We start from the raw sequence: 21,314 nt of genomic DNA on the forward strand, positions 1-21,314 counted from the left end.
TGGCTTTGCGCGATTTTACTGGCTCGCTCCGCCCATCGATGGGCATGGCGAGCCGGCAGAATTCCGCCCTCAGAGCCCATTGTAAAGGATGTAATAGTCGAACATTTAGAAATACTTAATATAATCAAGCAGAGTCAGCATGGCTTCATGAAGGGAAAATCATGCCTGGCAAATATATCAGAATTCTTTGAGGAGGTAATGATCAGGATTGATAAAGTCCAATCAATAGCTGTAATATAGCAGGGTTTCTAAAACTTATTCAATAAGGTACTGCACAAAAGGCTACTTAACAAGATAAGAATGTACAGTGTTTGGGGTAGTATATTAGCACCGATAGAAGATTGGGTGACTGATAGTAGACATGGTTTGGGATTTTCTGTGCAATCCGCAACATGTTTCGCGGCACTGGAGATAACCAGCCATTGGCCGGTGAGGGATTTTCTGGTTCCATCATTGTCAACAGGTTTTCCTTTGAATGCACCCCTCGCTGCTGGGAAACCTACAGCTGGGGTGTGCTGTTGGCGAGACTGGGAGATTCCACCGGCATGAAAATTCCAGCCAGAGAGTTGGGATAATATGGGCATTTTCAGGATAGCAACCTGCAACTAGTAGAGTGTAACAGGAATCTGTGCTGGGACCACTATTTTTACAAAAATATATTAATGACTTGAATGAGGAAAGAGAATGTACTATTGCCAAGTTTGCGGATTATACAAAATAGGTGAAAAGACAAGTGGTGAGGATGATGCAGAGTCTGCAGAGGATTATAGACAGGTTAGGTGATGGGCAAAAACTTGGCAGATGGAATATTGTGGAAAAAAGTGTGAAGTTTTGCACTTCGGTAGAAGGAATAAAGGAGCTGAATATTATGTAAATGGAGAAAGACTGCAGAAAACTGCAGCACAGAGGGATTTGGGGGTCATTGTGCACAAAATACAAAAACCTAGCATCCAAGTTCAGCAGGTAGTAGGGAAGGCGATTGGGACCTTAAACTTTATTTCAAAGAGAATGGAATATAAAAATAGGAAAGTCTGGTTGAAAATATGCAAGGCACTAGTTAGGCAACACCTGGAATGCTATGAACAGTTTTGGTCCCCTTAACTAAGGAAAGATATGCTGGCATTGGAGAAGTCCAGAGAAGGTTCACGGAATTGATCCTGGGTATGCAGGGATTTTCTTATGAGGAGAAGTTGAATAGTTTGGACCTATACTCAGTGGACTTTAGAAGAATGAGAGGCGACCTTATTGAGACATATTGGTTTCTCAGGTGGTTTGACAGGGCAGATGCTGAGACTTGTTTCCCCTTGTGTGAGAGTCTAGGGCCAGAGTACATAATTTCAGAGTAAGGGGTCACCCATTTAAGGCAGAGATGAGGAGGAACTTATTCTCTCAGAGGATAGTGAATCTGTGGAATTCAGAGGGTTGTAGAGGCTGGGTCATTAAGTATGTTGAAGGCTGAGATAGCCACCTGTTTAATCAGTAAAGGGAATCATGGGATAAGGCGGGAAAGTGGAATTGAGGAATATCATATCAAATCAGTCATGATCTCATTGAATGGTGCAGCAGACTGGATGGGCCAAATTGCCCATGCCCAACTGTTCCTACATTCTATGGTCTTATAGTCTTATCTGTGACAGGTAGATTGTTGAGGATATGGTCAAGTTCACTTTTCCTTCTTATTAGTTCCATCACCATCTGGTCCAGTCTAGCAGATTTGTCCTTCAAAATGTAAGCTGTTCAGTCAATAGTGGTGCTACCGAGGCACTGGTGAAGATGAACATTCAAGTCTCCCACCCAGAGGTGATCCTGTGCCCTTGCTACCATCAGTGTTTCTTCCAATAGATGACAATAGGCGGTAATCAGCAGGAGGTTTCCTTGCATGTCTTAGTCCTGAGGCCATGAGACTTCATAGGGTCCAGAATCAATGTGGAGGAGTCCCTCCTGACTGTTGCTGTCACCTCTGGTGGGTCTAATCTACCAGTTAGAAAGGGTTGATGCAGCGAAGATAATGAAGGTGTCTGGGACATTGATTGTAAGTTATGATAGATATGTTAATACGTTTTTTTTCCTCATGAGTACACACTCGCATTAATGACATTTACACAATGGATAAGCAGGACGTGGGGATGACTGGGTGTGGTGAAGATGGTGGATTTCTCAGAGTAAGCTAATGCTATTGTGGAAACTACTTCTTGCTGTGAATATGAATCAAAAAAGTGTTCAGGGATTTCTGAACTTTACCATTTAACCCTTTCACTAAAGGCTGGTGCACACAATGAGGAAGGCATTCTCTGCTCTTTAATGGTGAACACGAACCAGAATAGGCTGCCCATGATGCCACATGAGTCACACAGGATGTTAATTAGAGAACTATACCACACAGTAGCAGGTAGTTAATGACAAATAAATACTCACCACAATCTTCAAAATTAAAAGTTTCAGCATTTATTGAATCCAGCACATGATGTATGGCTATTACCTGCCTGACCTGGTACAGTAATGTCACAACTGTAGGCCAGGATTTTCCAGCAGTCACGGTGGAAGCGGCTGTGGACGATGTGGTGGGCCAGCCAAAAATTTCATTCACTTTCGGTGGGACCAGCAAATCCAGAAATTCCCAGCCACAGTATTCATGATGACATTTCCCACAACACCTTTGCAAAAGTACAATACATTTTCATATAAACCATAGAAACCCTACAGTACAGAAAGAGGCCATTTGGCCCATCGAGTCTGCACCGACCACAATCCCACCCAGGCCCTACCCCCATATCCCTACATGTTTTACCTGCTAATCCCTCTAATCTACGCATCCCAGGACACTAAGGGGCAATTTTACATGGCCAATCAACCTAACCCGCACATCTTTGGACTGTGGGAGGTACCGGAGCACCCGGAGGAAACCCACGCATTTTACCAAGGCAAATTTTATTGCATTCATGTTTAGAATATGTTGTGGTACAATTACACTGATCATCAATGTGACTTGTTTATATTACAATCTGATATTAACAGGTAAATATTAATTCATTCTAGCATGAATAATTTTTATTTAGATAGATCCTTTAACAAATATTAGGACCCAGTTTGGGACCATTAACATTCAAAGAGAAGTCCAAATACTCAGTAGTGTATTTGCAGACCAATTTCAACAAAAAAAAACATAAGGTGCAATCTTACCGGCCATTCACGCAATTCTCCCGCTGCAGTGAGGTCGGAGAATTTGGCGCCCAACCAAATCTCCGTTCACTGCAGCGGGATGGGAAAGTCCCGCCCGCGTGAATGGTGGTAACATTCCAGCCATAAGCTTTATTGTACTGAAAGAAGTAAACAAAACCGGCACTCTTAACACAATGGGTGAGGTTTTTCAGTCCCAGCAGCAGCGGCCATCATCAGGAAGTGAAACTTAGGAGAGTGGCAAAAGTCAATTGGCTAGTTTTAATTTTTCCAGTCCCATCTGTGATGATGTCCACTGCTGGTGGAATCGGAAAATCACACCGTATGTTTGTTCACTTTCTCAATATTTCCAAGCTTTCTTTTGGGTGCTTTCTTTTGCTGCAAGACCCTGTGAGGACCTGTGATTTTTGCACCAGCTGCAAGCTGGAAAATGTTTCCCAGTTTTTCCTCCTTCACAAAATTTAAATTGAGATTAAGTCTTAGACACATTTCATGCAGCGTAAAATGAAGTCAACATTTTTTCTGTTTATTCTACAAATCTAATTAACTGTTATTTATTTTGTTTATCTTCTCTCAGTGAGCTGCAGCACACAAAATCCAGTTTGCAACTAAAAGTACTCTCAGTAAACTCTCAGTAAAGCACTCCCAGATAAATTGAAACCAGAGAATTTCCCTAAACTCCATTCATTCCATGATGACATGGTGTGATCTGGGATGTCCTCAAAACTAACTTTTATATCAAGTATCCCTCGTTTAAAATTCCTTCTTTGATCTGAAGAAAGAAATGGATTTTGTTACCTGTCAGGGTTTAACAAATGTTTTTGAACTAATTTAGCTCCAATTCCCAAAACAAAAATATATCTCTCGAGACTGCCCTTACTGAAGGGATTACTGATGTTATGTCTCCACTGAGAGGCCCACAGATTGGTCACCAATTGTTTGAATTTCTCAATCAGCTGTTTAATGATTCTTACCCTTCTACTCTGACCTTCTGTAATGACCTCAATGAAGTCCATGAGGTTGGCCTCTTGGAGTATGAGCTCCCTGATTGAGGTAATGATTGGCTGCCCAATCAGGGCATCTCACCTGTATTTAAATGTTGAGGAGTTTCCAGATTCTGACTTTGTACCTGAAGCACTTTGAGTGAAATTGAGTTTGTAAATAAAGAGAATCTGGTGAAGAAACACTGGCCTCTGAGGAGGTATTTTAGTGGCAATGAGGAAAATGAATGACCCCAAGGAACTTGCTCACCAACAGCCCGCTTCGTTTAGAGCAGGGGTCTCCAAACTTTCAGTATGAGGGCCACATCATATATTTTACACATTTTTGGGGGCCAAAGAAACAAGATCAGTTTTATAAATGAATGAATAAAATTTAAATGAATGAATAAGTTTTATTTGGATCATCTTTGTAATCAGCATGATATGATTCAGAACAAAAGAGAAATGTGACAATTACAAAGAAACAATGCCGTGCTTCCACTGAGAAATGATATATCATGAGTAAAAATGTCAAACATTAGCAAATGCTGACAAAATAATTACTTAACTGCAGATGAGAAAAGCAGGCTATTCATTTTTAAATTAATTTTATTTACTGAAATTTTACAAATGTTTACTTGAAATGAGAATTTGCCCAATTTTGTGGCACACAATAAAGAAAGAAAAAGCAAAGAAATTCAAAATAAACTTGAACCATTAATAAAGGTCGAACAAAAATAAATTCAGTCTGCACCTTTCTACACAATTCTGGCAATTGGAGTTTTCAATCCTAACCAACAAATCATGAAGTTTTGCACAAGATTGATGGAACTGCTTTTTTAATTTCAAAATATTGCTGAACTGAGGTTTCAAGCTTGAGGAGCCAATTATTAGAATGGACTTCAAATGCTCATCAGATAAATTTGCTCGATGTTTGGACTTGACATACTTCATTTTTGAAAATGTTTGTACCAAAAACTGATACAAATCCACAAGCAAATCGCTTCAAATTTGGAAACTGCTCAGGCTGCAAAGATTTATAAAATTGGATCAGATTTCCTTCTTTATACTTGTCTTTCAGCATGTCATCTGATTGGAGACCAATAATTTTCATTTGAAACTGACTTGGGAGTGTTTCAACATTGCAGCCAAATGGATTTTGAAACAGCTTTATTTCATCTGTGTTTCCATCAAGATCAGAAAATCATTCCTGAAATTGTTTTTGCGAGTCCTTAATGATTTCTGTTGCAAATGAAGAAGGAAATTCTGCTTAACTTTCTTCATGAATTTTTTCACAACATGGAAAACGAACCAAGTTATGAACTTTCAATTGTCCTTGAAATAGCATCAATTTTGCCCTGAATGCCTTGACATGTGCGAATAGATCACAAATCAAATTTGTTTCACCTTGCAACTTCAGATTCAATTGATTCATATGGCCTGTCACGTCTGCAAAAAAATGCCAAAAAAGACGTGACCCCGTACATTCTTCATTAAACAGGCGGCACTCGCTGTTCACTTTTCTTTTCTTTTTTCCTTCCATAACTGAATTGGTGCCATCATTGTCATTGTTCTCGCTCATTTCAGACAGATGGAGCTTACGGATTAGATAAAGCAGCTGTCACTCAGTCAATGCAGAGTGGCAACTGGATAACAGATTTCTCAATTGCTGATTCGTTTAAGTGAACTGTCAGTCACAGGACGGCAGCTCTGATTGGACAATGGGCCTGTAAAGAGGGCAGGGATTCCCATGGGTCCAGACACCATGCGGAGCAGCAGCAAATGTCCGGCCCTGTGGCTTCTGTCCCCGCGTCTGGATCCTGAGTCAGCGGCGGGGTTCCAGATGTGGGAGTGTTTTCGGCGGCTGGAATCCCATCCCGCCCCACTGGCTGCAGGCCAGATGTTAGCCCGCTGCGGGCCAGATGTGGCCCGCGGGCCGTAGTTTGGAGACCCCTGGTGTAGAGAAACAGCAACTTAGTGAGAGGTAGGTCTATTCAAAAGTCTGATGGCAGCAGGGAAGAAACTGTTCTTGAGTCGGTTGGCACGTGTCCTCAGACTTTTGTAACTTTTTGCTAATGGAAGAAGATGGAAGAGTATATGTCCGGGCTGCGTGGGGTCCTCAATTATGCTGGCTGCTTTTCTGAGGCAGCCGGAAGTGTAGACAAAGTCAATGGATGGAAGGCTGGTTTGTGTGATGGACTGGGCTTCATCCATGACCCTTTGTCATTTCTTGTGGTCTTGGATCAAGCAGGAGCCATACCAAACTGTGATACAACCAGAAAAAATGCTTTCTAAAAAGGTGCATCTGTAAAAGTTGGAGAGTTGTAGCAGACATGCCAAATTTCCTGAGTCTCCTGAGAAAGTAGAGGCGTTGGTGGGCTTTCTTAACTATCGCATCCGCATGGAGGCACCAGGACCGGTTGTTGGTGATCTGGATAGCTAGAAACCTGAAGTTCTCGACCATTTCTATTTTGTCCCCATTGAAGTAGACAGGGGCATGTCCTCCACTATGTTTCCTGAAGTCGATGATTATCTCCTTCCTTTTGTTGACATTGAGGGATTATTGTCGTCACACCAGTTCACCAGATTCGCTATCTCTTTCCTGTACTCCATCTCATCATTGTTTAATATCTGACCCAGTACAGTGGTGTCTTCAGCAAACTTGAAAATCAAATTGGCGGGGAAATCAAGTTGGCATCACCTGAAATCGATAACATTCTCATCTTCACTGGACACCAAGGTAATGCTCCTGCTTGGCAGTCAATTGATTCCTTTGTCTGCAGTTCATAAAATTGTTGGGAAATCACTGGAAGCTGATCATTCCAGTTGTCTTTATTGATGCTGTCCCTGGTCACCAGTGATGCTAATACAGCTGTCGATGGGAATGATGTAAAACAGAAACAACCTCACCCTCACTGGAGGCTGGGGCAATTCCCATTCAGATGGCTCTTAGATAATGATGTAGCTGTTGATGTGTCTGGTATGAATCCTAATCTTCACTGTAGACTGGGGCAATTGCCCTAGTGATTCATCATAAGATCAGAAACTTGAAGAACCCTAACATTTTGCTCCATTTACAGCCTGATCTTTGGATTGTTCCAAAACCAAGCTGACCAGTCTGTCTGAAGATTGGAAACAGGGATGAGTACCCAGAGCTATGATGAACATCCTTGACCTGATTTAATTCTAGTCACCACGTTTCACTGCCATAAAGTCAAGAATCGTCTTTGGAAAGAAAACGTAAATTGAACAGCAAGAATTCCAGCTGTGCATCATTTACTATGTCAATATTGATGAAGTATCAGAACTCTTTGTGGTTAGTGTTGAGTTCTGGATTGAGGACTGACATCTATTTTGCACCATTTATATGGTTAATGTTGTCCCAAACCACAGAGAAGAGGCAATTCAACCAAATTCTAACTGTTCTTGCTGTGGCTGCTCATGGTGGGATTCGGGACTCATGTGTCAACCATCATTGTGAGTTTAACTCTTTTTCCTGATCAGTGAGTTGCTCACACAATGACAGGTATCAGTGATATCGCCAGTGAATATCTGGATTGTTGCTGTGCAATGTTTGATTAAAGGATTTGCCTGGCTGTCTAAGAGCTGAGAAATCGAGGATGGGAATTTTAAAATGATCCATAAATAGGAGATAGAGATTGGGGAAATCTGTTGACATTCAACTGAGAGCTGAAAGTAAAGCTTGCACCATGGGCAGTTGCCAAGTCAATCGTCTTACCAGCAGAAAGGAGAGTAACAGAAGCACAGGGGGGTTGGGAAACAGGGTTTACTGCGAGTTAAGACATGTGTAGCTGAGATGGCAGAGACTATTCTCGGAAATTGATGAAGAATATTGCTAAAAATGAAATCAGCAAAAACAGAATACTGCAGAATAAAATTCCTGTAGGGTTAGACCTCTTTAACATATCAATTATAGCTCTGACTTTCAGGATTAATATTTCGCATAGACCAATTTCACGAGTTTTAAAAGCAGCCGTCACCACTCACTGTGCATTCTCTGTGAGATCATCCAGTGCATTACGCAGCAACTTGTAGGTCATAAGAAATGATGATCCTGCTCCAAAGATGGATCCGACAACTGGGATGAAGTCAAGTGCAAGCTCAAGACTAGAGCTGGCAACAGCAATGTAACCCCAGTACATCCTTGCAATTATATCTGGAGTTATTTTTCCGAACAGGGGAGTTTTCACCACGGCTTTCAGTTCTTCCACAGGTTTCCCTGTCATGTTGGCCAATCTTTGAAGAGAGACATCATCCAGACCCAGACATTTACGGAAATGTATTATTTCTTTAATCACGATCCCAATGTCACAAGCAAGGGAGACGCCAGGAATCGGCACTGCTCCCACTGCTCCGGAAAGTGTTGCCAACATCCAGATTCGTTTCATTAGCTCTTTCTTTTTCTGCTGTACAATTTCCACACTTACATTTGGAAGGGACAGTATGTACACCATTTTCTTCATCCTGGGAAGATCATCTTCAAGAGTTTTATTTAACAGATTAAAATCATACAGGTCCAGATCAAAGCTTGATATCAGGAAAACACAGGGCGATGGGATCCCTGCCTTGTCCAACTTGCTGATACAGTCTTTCCTGATCTTTTCCAGTTCTTCCACTTCATTAAATTTCCTCCTTCCCCTTCTCACTGAATCGAAATCCATGTCAATTTTAGATCGAATGAAGTAGAATTTCTTCCCCAGTTTTTTAATCTTTTTGGCAAGTTTTACATCATTTTCTCTGAATCGACAGGCTGAAATAATGATGAAGAAATCGTATTTTTCAAATTTCATTTTACTCAGGTATTTCTCCGCTGGGAATTTTGTCGTTCCAATTCCAGGCAGATCCCAGAGACAAACATTGGGCAGGTTGGGATGTTTGTATCCGATTGGTTCCATTGTGGTTTCTGTGGTTCCAGTTTCAGCTGCTCCCTCATCAGCGTTCTGAAGTCCCCTCAGTGCATTGATGAAGGTGGATTTCCCTGCACCTGATTCTCCTGACACTGCGATGTTAAGCTCTGTATTGTCCAGCTCAATTAACTTCTTCTGTATCAGTGGTTTAATATTTTCCATCCCACTCCTTTCAAAATCAGATTTCAATTTGGTGACCTCTTCCTGACTGAAGAAAGAAGAGCTTGAAGTCTGAGCCATCTGATTTCTAAAAGAAAACAATTTACGTCAGAAAACATCAGAGCAAAATAATTTGTATTGACGCAATACATTGTCACATTCCCATAGACTTCACATTTAATTAATCACTGAAGAGGTGTAATCACTGTCGTACACAATCATAATCTGTAACCTCATGGCCCAGCATTTCCCCACATGACAATTTCCAGGGAGTCAACCTGGTTGAAAGAGTGCAGGAGGGCATGTCAGGAGCAGCACCAGACATACATAAAAATGAGGAGTCAACCTGGTTGAACTACAGCACAGAACTACTTGTGTGTGTTAAACAGCAAAAGAAGCATGGAATAGACGAGGCTAAACAATCCCATGACCAACAGTTCAGATCTAAGATCTGCTGTCCTGCCACATCCAGTTGTGAATGGTGGTGGAAAATTAAGCACCTAAATTGAAGAGGAGGCTCCACAACCATCCCTCTTCTCAATTATGGAGGAGCCTAGCACATCAGTATAAAAGACAAGTATAAAACATTTACAACCATCTTCAGCCAGAAGACTCTTTCTCTTTCTCGGGCAGTCTCTCAGAGTGGGGCAGAGGGTGATTGGAGGAGGGGATGGTGAGGTGCCCAGGTTGCCATGTGCTCCTTTCGCTGTCGACGCTTAGCTTCAGCTCACTCTCGGTGATGAGACTCGAGGTGTTCAGCCTCTTCCCAGATGCTTTTCCTCCACTTCAGACTGTTTTGGGCTAGGGATTCCCAGATGTCGGTGAGAATGGTGTAATTTCCAAGGGGGTTTTGAGAATGTCTTTGAAGTGTTTCCGCTGCCCTCCCGGGGCTCGCCTGCTGGGTCGAAGCTCCAAGAAAAGGTATTTCGGGAATCTCATTTCAGGCATGTGGACAATGAGGCAGAGCTGATTGAGCGGGGTCAATTCTTCACTGTTGGCCCAAGGTGAGAACACTGATATTGGTGTGCCTATCCTGCCGATGAGTTTGCCAGATGGCGCAGAGGAAATGCTGGTGGTACTTCTCCAGAATTTTGAGGTGCCTGCTATACATAATCCACATTTCTGAGCCATGTAGGTGGGGGTATTATTACTGCTCTGTAGGCCATGTGTTTGGTGTTGGTTTTGCGGTCTGGTCTTCAATGCTCTCTTCCTCAGGTGACCAAAGGCTGCGCTGGAAAACTGAACACAGCATTAAACCTTGCCATTGATGACTGCCCTTGTTGGTAGGTGGCTCCAAGATCTGGAAAGTGGTCCATTTTGTTCAAGGCCTCATTGTGGATTTTGATAACCAGGGTGGCAGTGCTGTGTGGTGGGGGCAGGTTAATAGAGATCCTTTGTCAGGATCACAGATGATTGTCATTGTGGAGCAGGCAGAGGATGGTGAAAAACCTTTGAGTGCAACCGAAACAGAGGAGGACACTTCATAATCCCTCACAGTTGACATTGTCAAAGACCTTTGAGGTCAAAGAAGGCAAAAGACAAGGGTTGGTGCAGTTCCCTGCATTTCTCTTATCATTGCCACAGTGAAGATCTTGTCCTTTTTGGCCCCTTATTGGGCATAATCCACATTGAGGATCTGGGAGAAGGTGATTAAGGAGGAAAAAGTACAAGTGTCAAGTGAATGATAAATCTCAACTTCCTCTGGAGGTCCCCAGCATCATTCCAGTCTTCAGCCAATTTGATTCACTCCGGATAATAAATGGCTTAGCCACAGGATATTATTAAACTCACATCCTGAACTCCAATGACCCAGTTCCTCAATGGATGTCAGACCTCCTAACCTCCAATTTTCAATGATGGCAGATAAGGACGATGGTACTGAAGACTTGCACCGAGATGGATCTTCTTTTCAGCATTTCGGTTGAAGATGGTTGCAAATGCTTCAGTCTCTGCCCCCAATTCAATTTTTGGGATGTAGGTGTCACTTGCAAAGCCAGCATTTATTGTCAATTGCTAACAGGCCATTCCAACCATTACAAAGAGTTATACATTTCTATCTTGAGCACTTAAGGACTGTCTGAGGCAGTTGCTATGTACACAGTTAAAGCTAGATAAGAGCCGATTCTGCATCATTCCATATTCCATTGAATACCAATAATTTCATCTGAATGCTTGGAGACAAGTGAATGTTCATAACTGATCTCACTAAGTGCTGTACAAATTCATCTCAGATCAGTGACTTCGACTGATTACTTTCAAATGTCTAATGATGACTGAAAGATGGCTTCATAGCGTCTCACACCAAAGTGCAGGTTAACACTGTTACACACAGAATTCTGTCAGTTTTCAAGTAGGGAAGGTCATTAAATGGAACGGTTGAGCCTGGGACACTATTCTGAGTAACTTCTGCAGTGATGTCCTGGAACTGAGATGATTTACCTTCGATGACAAGAGCAAGCAGAGTGGTTTGCCCTTGATGCCCATTAACTCCAGTCTTGCTAGAGCTCCTTGATGCCACACTCAGTCAAATTCAGCTGTTTTGTCCATGTTTGAACCAAGGCAGTAATGAGGTCAGGATCTGAATGACCCTGTCGGAACCCAACTAAGTGTCAATGAGTAGGCTATTGTTGAGTAAGTGCCACTTGATAGCATTGACGACAGTGCTTTCCATCACTTTTCTGATGATCAAGAGTAGGCTGTTGGGGTGGGGACTGGCCAGGTTGGGTTTATCCTGCTTTTTATTAACAGGACATAATTTCCCATGTTGCCTGGTAGCTGTCAGTGTTGGAGCTGTACTGGAACAGCTTAGCTAGGAGCATGACAAGTTCTGAAGCACAATTCTTCACTAGTATTGCCAATATGTTGTTAGGGCCCATAACCTTTAGAGAGTGACCAGTATATTCAATTATTTGTTGATATCATGTGGAGTCAATGGAATTGGCTAAAGACTGGCACTTGTGATGACAGGCACCTCCAGAAGAGGCCAAGATGGAACATCCACTCGGCACTCCTAGCTGAAGATTGTTGCAAGTGAGTTGTTTAATCGTCCACCACCATTCAATGATGTGACAGGGCTGCAAAGTTAAATCAGAGCCTTTTGGTTGAGGGATCACTTAACTCTGTACATGTGCTTCTGCTGTTTAGCCTACAAATTGTCCTTTGTATCTTCACCACATTGACACTTCTATTTTAGGTTTGCTTGGTGCTGCTCCTGGCATGCCCTTCTGCACTCATCATTGAACCAGGGTGGATTCCCTGGCTTGGTGGTAATGATAGAGTGGGGAACATACTTGGCCATGAGGTTATAGTTTGTAGCTAAATACTGTACAAACACCCAAGGTGCAGGCAGATAGACGGGTGACCACTACAAGGGGCAGGCAGTCAGTGCAGGAATCCGTTGTTGTTGTCCCCCTCTAACAAGTATACCATTTTGGACACTGTTGGGGGGGGGCGGGGGGGAATGGCCTATCAGGGAATAACAGCAGCAGCAGCCAGGGCAGTGACACCACGGCTGGCTCTGTTGTTAAGCAAGAAGGGACAAAGAGCACTAGAGCAATAGTTATAGGGGACACTATAGTTAGGGGTGTGTGGTGAACCATTGTTGGTTACCACCAGGAGTGCTGAGCCATGGTCTGGCCAGTAATATGAATCTGTAGATATGTTACTGTTGGGGTTAGGGTTGGGCTGTTCTACCTGTTAATATAGTCCTATGGTACACCCCAGTTGGCTCCGCCTCCTGGGAGAGGTATAAAGGTCATTGCTCTGCCTGGTGACCCTTTAGTCTGGGATTGTATATTGTATATAGTAGCTCTGTTATTGTTGGCAACAAAAGCCTTTATTTCCCGGGTACATCCTGCCTCCCGTGTGATTTATCGCGCATCAATTTTATTGCCAACAAGTAACACATCTACAGACTCATAGTACTGGCCAGACCATGGCTCAGCACTCCTGGTGGTAACCAACAATGGTTCACCACAGGGTGCAGATAGGCGCTTCTGTGGACGTGAAAGAGACTCCAGGATGGTGTGTTGCCTCCCTGGTGCCAGGGTCCAGGATGTCTCTGAACGGGCAGAAAGCATTCTGAAGGGAGAGGGTGAACAGCCAGAGGTTGTGATACATATTGGTACTAACGACATAGGCAGGAAGAGTGATGAGGTCCTGCAGCAGCAGTTTAGGGAGTAAAGTAGAAAGTTAAAAAGCAGGACTTCTAGGGTTGTAATGTCAGGATTACTCCCTGTGCCACGTGCCAGTGAGGCTAGAAATAGGAAGATAGTGCAGCTCAACGCACGGCTAAACAGCTGGTGTAGGAGAGTGGGTTTTGGATATCTGGACCATTGGGATCTCTTCCGGGGCAGGTGGGACCTGTACAAGAAGGATGGGTTGCAGCTAAACTGAAAGGGCATAAATATTCTGGCCAGGAAGTTTACTCGTGTCACATGTGAGGATTTGGCAGGGGGTGGGAACCAAAGCAAAGGCGATTTAACTGACGGGGAACCAGAGAGTAGGGCCAGTAAGACTCAGAGGAAGAGCAGGCAGGATGTGGTTGCGAATCAGAGAGGGTCTGGTGGACTGAAGTGCATTTGTTTCAATGCGAGAAGTGTAACAGGTAAGGCAGATGAACTTAGAGCTTGGATTAGTACTTGGAACTATGATGTTGTTGGTATTACAGAGACTTGGTTAAGGGAAGGACAGGATTGGCAGCTTAACATTCCAGGATACAGATGTTTCGGGCAGGATAGAGAGGATGTAAAAGGGATGGGGGAGTTGCACTGCTGGTTAAGGAGAATATCACAGCTGTACTACGGGAGGACATCTCGGAGGGCTCATACAGCGAGGCAATGTGAATAGAGCTCAGGAATAGGAAGGGCATAGTCACAATGTTGGGAGTTTACTATAGCCCGCCCGACTGCCAGCAGGATATGGAGGAACAGATATGCAGGCAGATTTTGGCAAGGTGTAAAAGTAACAGGGTTGTTGTGATGGGAGATTTTAACTTCCCCTATATTGACTGGGATTTACTTAGTGTTAGGGGCGTGGATGGGGAAGAGTTTTTAAGGAGCATCCAGGAGGGCTTCTTGAAACAGTATGTAGATAGTCTAACGAGGGAAGGGGCCATACTGGACCTTTTATTGGGGAAATGAGCCTGGCCAGGTGGTCAACGTTTCAGTCGGGGAGCAGTGACCACAATTCAGCAAGCTTTAAGGTACTGATGGATAAAGACAAGTGTAGTCCTCAAGCTAAGATGCTAAATTGGGGGAAGGCTAATTACAACAATATTAGGCAGGAACTGAAGAATGTAGATTGGGGGCAGATGCTTGAGGGCAAATCAACATCTGGCATGTGGGAGGCTTTCAAGTGCAAGTTGATAGGGATTCAGGACCGGCACATTCCTGTAAGGATGAAGGATAAGTATGGCAAGTTTTGGGAACCTTGGATAACGAGAGATATTGTGAGCCTAGTCAAAGAAAATAAGGAAGCATTTGTGAAGGCTAGGAAGCTGGGAACATACGAAGCAAGTGTGGAATAAAAGGAAAGTAGAAAGAAAATTAAGCAAGGAGTAAGGAGGGCTAAAAGTGGTCACGAAAAAGCACTGGCCAGTAGGATTAAGGAAAATCCCAAGGCTTTTTATACATATATAAAGAGCAAGAGGGTAGCCAGGGAGAGGGTTGGCCCACTCAAGGACAGGGGAGGGAATCAATGCGTGGAGCCAAAGGAAATGGACGAGGTATTAAATGAGTACTTTGTGTCAGTATTCACCAAAGAGAAGGACTTGGTGGATGATGAGTCTGGGAAAGGATGTGTAGATAGTTTGAGTCATGTTGACATCAAAAAGGAAGTATTGGGGTTCTTGAGAAACATTAAGGTAGACAAGACCCCAGGGCCTGATGAGATATACCCCAGAATACTGAGAGAGGCAAGGGAGGAAATTGCTGGGGCCTTGAGAGAAATCTTTGTATCCTCACTGGCTACAAGGAGGTCATGATGTGGAGATGCCGGCGTTGGACTGGGGTGAACACAGTAAGAGTTTTAAAAACACCAGGTTAAAGTCCAACAGGTTTATTTGGTAGCAAACACCATTAGCTTTCGGAGCGCTGCTCCTTCATCAGATGGAGTGGAAATGTGCTCTCAAACAGGGCACAGACACAAAAATCAAGTTACAGAATACTGATTAGAATGCGAATCCCTACAACCAGCCAGATCTTAAAGATACAGACAATGTGGGTGGAGGGAGCATTAAGCACAGGTTAAAGAGATGTGTAGGCACAGTGTAAAGAGGATTTTTTTTAGAATAACAATGAGTGGCTGATAATCAGTTTTGACATTTACAAGATGACCATATATAAGTGATGGAACTTCTGACAGGCGAAGATTCGAGCAAGGAGTTTCTTCTCGACCTGAGCCTAACCAGTCTCACTGTCAGTGAGGAATTAGTTTAGAAAGATAATTCATCACCCCAAGGAAGCACTGTAAAGTGTACTTGTCCATTGGGATGGCAATCTGTTGTATACAGTAAGAAGTCTCACAACACCAGGTTAAAGTCCAACAGGTTTATTTGGTAGCGAATACTATAAGCTTTCGGAGCGCTGCTCCTTCGTCAGATGGAGTGGAAATGAGTGGAACATTTCCACTCCATCTGACGAAGGAGCAGCACTCCAAAAGCTTATGGTATTTGCTACCAAATAAACCTGTTGGACTTTAACCTGGTGTTGTGAGACTTCTTACTGTGTTCACCCCAGTCCAACGCCGGCATCTCCACATCAATCTGTTGTATAGCCATTGTCTTGTCTGAATCTAGATTCACACTATCGGCTGTGAATTGGTGACTCACGTAGGGAACCTGGTTGGCTCTGAATCTGCATTTCGTAGAGTTCGGCTTCAGCTGTCTGATCCCTAATCTGTCAAGGACGAGGCGAAGATGGGCATCGTGTTCCTGTATTGTACAACCCCAAACCAGGATGTCATTAACAATGATTTCACAGGGTTGTCCTGCACTGTTAAGAACATAAGAACATAAGAACATAAGAAATAGGAGCAGGAGTAGGCCATCTAGCCCCTCGAGCCTGCCCCGCCATTCAATAAGATCATGGCTGATCTGACGTGGATCAGTACCACTTACCCGCCTGATCCCCATGACCCTTAATTCCCTTACCGATCAGGAATCCATCCATCCGCGCTTTAAACATATTCAGCGAGGTAGCCTCCACCACCTCAGTGGGCAGAGAATTCCAGAGATTCACCACCCTCTGGGAGAAGAAGTTCCTCCTCAACTCTGTCTTAAACCGACCCCCCTTTATTTTGAGGCTGTATCCTCTAGTTTTAACTTCCTTACTAAGTGGAAAGAATCTCTCCGCCTCCACCCTATCCAGCCCCCGTTGGGATTCTATGATCAACAAGCACCTAAAAAAAAACTCCCAAAGTTTCTGAGCATTAATGCAACCTACTGATTTCACTTTCTCATATACACATTTTCACATTGAAGTCCATCTGCCATTGATATTCCCATTAACCTAATATGCCTCTGTCATTGTGCATCTTCCTGCTCCCAATCAAATTCTATTTCAAACTGGAGTCTTCTGGGTTAATTAAAATCTAAAAATAAGTAACAAACTGGGTGAATATTATTATTTTGATCTATTTGTTATTCTTACCTGCAATGTTTCTCTCTGAAAAATTTCTGCTACAGACACGTCCACACCTCAATCCTGTGACAGTTGTACGGTTTCAGCGTTGGAGCTACAGTGGGAGGAGAAAGAGAAAAACTCTGTTTAAAATTGTCTGTACCTTTGAGACCTGGCTGGCTTTAGGGATTCGCATTCTAATCAGTATTCTGTAACTTGATGTTGTGTCTCTGTGCCCTGTTTGAGAGCACATTTCCACTCCATCTGACAAAGGAGCAGCGCTCCGAAAGCTTATGGTATTTGTTACCAAATAAACCTGTTGGACTTTAACCTGGTGTTGTGAGACTTCTTACTGTGTTCACCCCAGTCCAACGCCGGCATCTCCACATCAAAATATGGCTTCACAGCCTTGTTAAAGGATCCGATTGCATTGACTGTCCAATGAGACTTCAATGAAGAACTGCATCATTTGTTGTCAGGCAGAATGCTGTCAGACAGGTTAGCATTCATTAAAAAGCATATGCTCATTAACTCATTTATTTCCGTGTTCCATTTTACTACAAGGATGACAATCCTGGCTAATAGTGCTTATAACTCAGCTTTGTATTTCCTGCTGCATTACTTTATCTATGGAATGAGAAAGATTAGGATGGTTTTAAATTGTTAAATACTTCCATTCAAAGAACAGGGGGCTTATCCACAATGGCCTGACTAATATTTGTCCTTCAATCAATGTCACTAGAACAAAGAACAAAGAACAAAGAACAATACAGCACAGGAACAGGCCCTTCGGCCCTCCAAGCCCGCGCCGCTCCCCGGTCCAGGATTGAATCCTGAATCCAGGATCCCCGCCCAATTTTCCAGCCTATCTACATACCAATATCCTATCCACCGAGCTGTCCCTCACAGCTACGATGCTTTGTTCATTACAACCTATTAACTCACCCCCACCCCCCTATTCCAGACCATGTGATCCCCAGGGAGAGGCGAAAACCCAGAGTGAAAAACCCCAGGGCCAATATGGGGAAAAAAAAAAATCTGGGAAATTCCTCTCCGACCCCCTGAGGCGATCGAAACGAGTCCAGGAGATCACAATGGCCCTGATCGGAAAATGCTTCCCAACCCTAGTCATTTCCACTTCCATGAACACCATATGAATTCCCTGCCCCCGAGACAGGTTCCCAACTATCCGCAGTCTCGCTCTGTACTGGCAGATTAATTAATTGAGCAGTATCACGACTTGTTTCAGGGATCTTGCTGGATGCAAGCACATGGTTGCCGTTTATCCCACATTATAACAATGATTACAGCTTAAACTCTTTATTGCTTTGGGACATCCTCAGCTAACAGATCATTTTGTCAAAGGAACAGATGCATCATGATATAAAGGCATGATATAGTGATCCCATGGTGGCCAGATTAGAGACCAGGGAAGGTATAAAATGAAAAAGGGACCGCACTGGACCAGTTTCACAATGTTATTCCACTGTTGTCCCTGATCCATATCAGACTGCCCTGATAGCACAGCCTTACAATGAACAACAGCAGGTAGGTAATTAATGCTATTAAATAGCCAGTTGACAGCAATTTGGGATTTTTAAAGGATTGCCTGGAGTGTTAAATTTTTTAAAATGTTATTCCTTTCTCAGAATTACAAAGCCAATGCACAGAACGGACAGGGCAAGCCTTTAATCCATTGCCTTTCTTGCTCCAAAAACCAATTCAAATTTAAATTGAATCCAATTCGTAGTCCCCACAAGAGAGAGACATATCAGATGCAAATAGCTGACAAGAGCAGGCATTACGCTTGATCTCGAGTTTGACCACAAGTATTGAGAGCTTTTTGGCAGTGGTGCAGTTGTGAGAGTGGGATCCACTGTTTGCAACTTTACTGCATAGAAGTGAGGCTGGGTAGGTGTGAAGGCAGTGCAGAGGGTGAAGCTGAAGTGAAGACTGTTAGTGGAAGACTGTTAGTGGAAGGGTAATCCACATTTGGCATGTGGGAGTCTTTTAAGGAGCAGTTGATAGGACTGCAGGACAGGCATGTGCCTGTAGAGAGGAAGGATAGGAAAGGTAGGATTCGAGAGCCGTGGATAACCAGTGAAATTGTGGGTCGAATCAAAAAGAAAAAAGAGGCATACATGAGGTCCAGGCAGCTAAAAACAGATGGAGCGCTGGAGGAATACAGAGAAAGTAGAAAAGAACTCAAACAGGGAGTTGGAAGGGCGAAATGTCCTTGGCAGACAGGATTAAGGAGAATCCTAAGGCATTTTATACATACATTAGGAACAAGAGGGTTGTTAGGGAAAGAATCGGACCTCTCAGGGAAAAAGGAGGGGAATTATGCTTAGAACCAAAGGAAGTAGGTGAGGTCCTAAACGAATACTTTGCATCGTATTCACAAAGGAGAGGGACATGTTAACTGGTAGTGTCTCAGAGAGATGTGTTGACCCGTTAGAAAAAATCTCAATTACAAGGGAGGAAGTGTTAGGTTTTTTAGGAAACATTAAGACAGACAAATCCCCAGGGCCGGATGGCATCTATCCTAGACTCCTCAGGGAGGCAAGAGATGAAATTGCTGGGCCTCTAACAGAAATCTTTGTCTCTTCACTGGACACAGGTGAGGTCCCAGAGGATTGGGGGATAGCAAATGTGGTCCCGTTATTTAGGAAGGGTAGCAAGGATAACCCGGATAATTATAGGCCGGTGAGCTTGACGTCCGTGGTAGGGAAATTGTTGGAGAAGATTCTTAGAAATAGGATATGTGCGCATTTAGAACAGAATAATCTCATTAGCGATAGACAGCATGGTTTTGTATGAGGGAGGTCATGCCTCATCAATTTGGTTGAGTTTTTTGAGGCGGTGACAAAAACGATTGACGAGGGAAGGGCCGTGGATGTAGACTATATGGATTTTAGTAAAGCGTTTGACAATGTCCCTCATGGCAGGCTGGTGCAAAAGGTTAAATCTCACGGGATAAAAGGTGAGCTAGCTAGATGGGTGGAGAACTGGCTTAACCATAGAAGACAGAGGATGGCAGTGGAGGGGTCTTTTTCCGGTTGGAGGTCTGTGACTAGAGGAGTTCTGCAGGGCTCTGTACTGGGACCTCTGCTGTTTGTGATATATATAAATGATTTGGCGGAAGATGTAGCTGGTGTGATCAGTAAGTTTGCGGACGACACAAAGATTGCTGGAGTTGCGGATAGTGATGAACATTGTCAGAGAATACAGCAGGATATAGATAGGCTGGAACATTGGGCGGAGAAATGGTAGATGTAATTTAATCCAGATAAATGCGAAGTGATGCATTTCGGTAGATCTAATGTAAGGGGGAGCTATACAATAAATGGCAGAACCATCAGGAGTATAGACACACAGAGGGACCTGGGTGAACAAGTCCACAGATCCTCACAGGTGGAGAGGGTGGTGAAGAAGGCATATGGCATGCTTGCCTTTATTGGACGGGGCATAGAATATAAAAGTTGGCATATGATGTTGCGGCTGTATAGAATGTTGGTTCGGCCACATTTGGAATACTGCGCCGAGTTCTGGTCGCCACACTACCAGAAGAAAAGGTTTACCAGGATGTTGCCTGGTATGGAGGGTCTTAGCTATGAGGAGAGATTGGGTAAACTGGGGATGTTCTCCCTGGAAAGACGGAGGATGAGAGGTGACCTAATAGAGGTGTATAAAATTATGAAGGGCACAGATAGGGTGAACAGTGGGAAGCTTTTTCCCAGGTTGGAGATGACGAACACAAGGGGTCAGAGGTTCAAGGTGAGGGGGGCAAGGTTCAACACAGATGTCAGGGGGACGTATTTTACACAGAAGGTGGTGGGGGCCTGGAATGCACTCCCAAGCAAGGTGATTCAGGCGGACACGCTGGGATCATTTCAGACTTACCTAGATAGCCACATGAACAGACTGGGAATAGAGGGATACAAATGAATGGTCTAGTTGGGCACATGAGCGGCACAGGCTTGGAGGGCCGAAGGGCCTGTTCCTGTGCTGTATTGTTCTTTGTTCTTTGTTAACTCCTGTGTCCGCTGCAGAAACTGGAGGCAGAACTAGATGCTTGAAATATTCATCACCCTGAAGTTTCATTTGCCAATTGGGCCTCAACGTTCAGAGTTTGAATCCTCCAAATGAGGAGGAGAGTGATGGAGAGATGGGGATTCAGCAACATGGAAGTGACTGTGCTGCAGCGATGAGTCTCTAGTGATTTGAGGAAGTGCAACCACATGGGACAAGAGCGCAGCTGCTATTCATCTCAAAATGTTTACCATCAGAGGTTGAATTCCATGGAGATGACCCAGCGGGTGCTCCGGTTTCCTCACACAGTCCAAAGATGTGCAGTTTAGGTGGATTGGCCATGCTAAATTCTCCCTCAGTGTACCCGGACAGGTGCTGGAGTGTGGCGACTGGGGGATTTTCACAGTAACTTCATTGCA

At 43.7% G+C, this 21,314-nt stretch overlaps 1 protein-coding gene across 2 annotated transcripts; it reads right to left on the reverse strand.

Annotated features, from left to right (window-relative positions):
* Positions 1-4,553: 4,553 nt before the first annotated feature.
* Positions 4,554-17,295, reverse strand: LOC144492794 (interferon-inducible GTPase 5-like). 2 transcript variants are annotated; one of them, XM_078211222.1, is made up of 4 exons: positions 17,195-17,295; positions 16,894-16,978; positions 16,074-16,175; positions 4,554-9,332 (listed from the first exon to the last, which is right to left on the reverse strand). In XM_078211222.1, exon 4 carries the CDS (start codon positions 9,323-9,325, stop codon positions 8,162-8,164), a length of 1,164 nt encoding a protein of 387 aa, XP_078067348.1. In that variant the 5' UTR covers positions 9,326-9,332; positions 16,074-16,175; positions 16,894-16,978; positions 17,195-17,295; the 3' UTR covers positions 4,554-8,161. The 2 variants fall into 2 exon arrangements, with proteins under 2 accessions (XP_078067348.1, XP_078067349.1); XM_078211223.1 differs by lacking the exon at positions 16,074-16,175 and having other exon boundaries at positions 4,560-9,332; positions 17,195-17,240.
* Positions 17,296-21,314: the final 4,019 nt, after the last annotated feature.

The sequence above is a fragment of the Mustelus asterias genome, chromosome 4 (assembly GCF_964213995.1).
Source record: "Mustelus asterias chromosome 4, sMusAst1.hap1.1, whole genome shotgun sequence".
NCBI classification, from domain to species: Eukaryota; Metazoa; Chordata; class Chondrichthyes; order Carcharhiniformes; family Triakidae; genus Mustelus; species Mustelus asterias.

Coding starts and splice junctions, on each gene's coding strand:
- LOC144492794 (XM_078211222.1), bottom strand. CDS start 9,325: ATGGCTCAGACTTCAAGCTCTTCTTTCTTCAGTCAGGAAGAGGTCACC.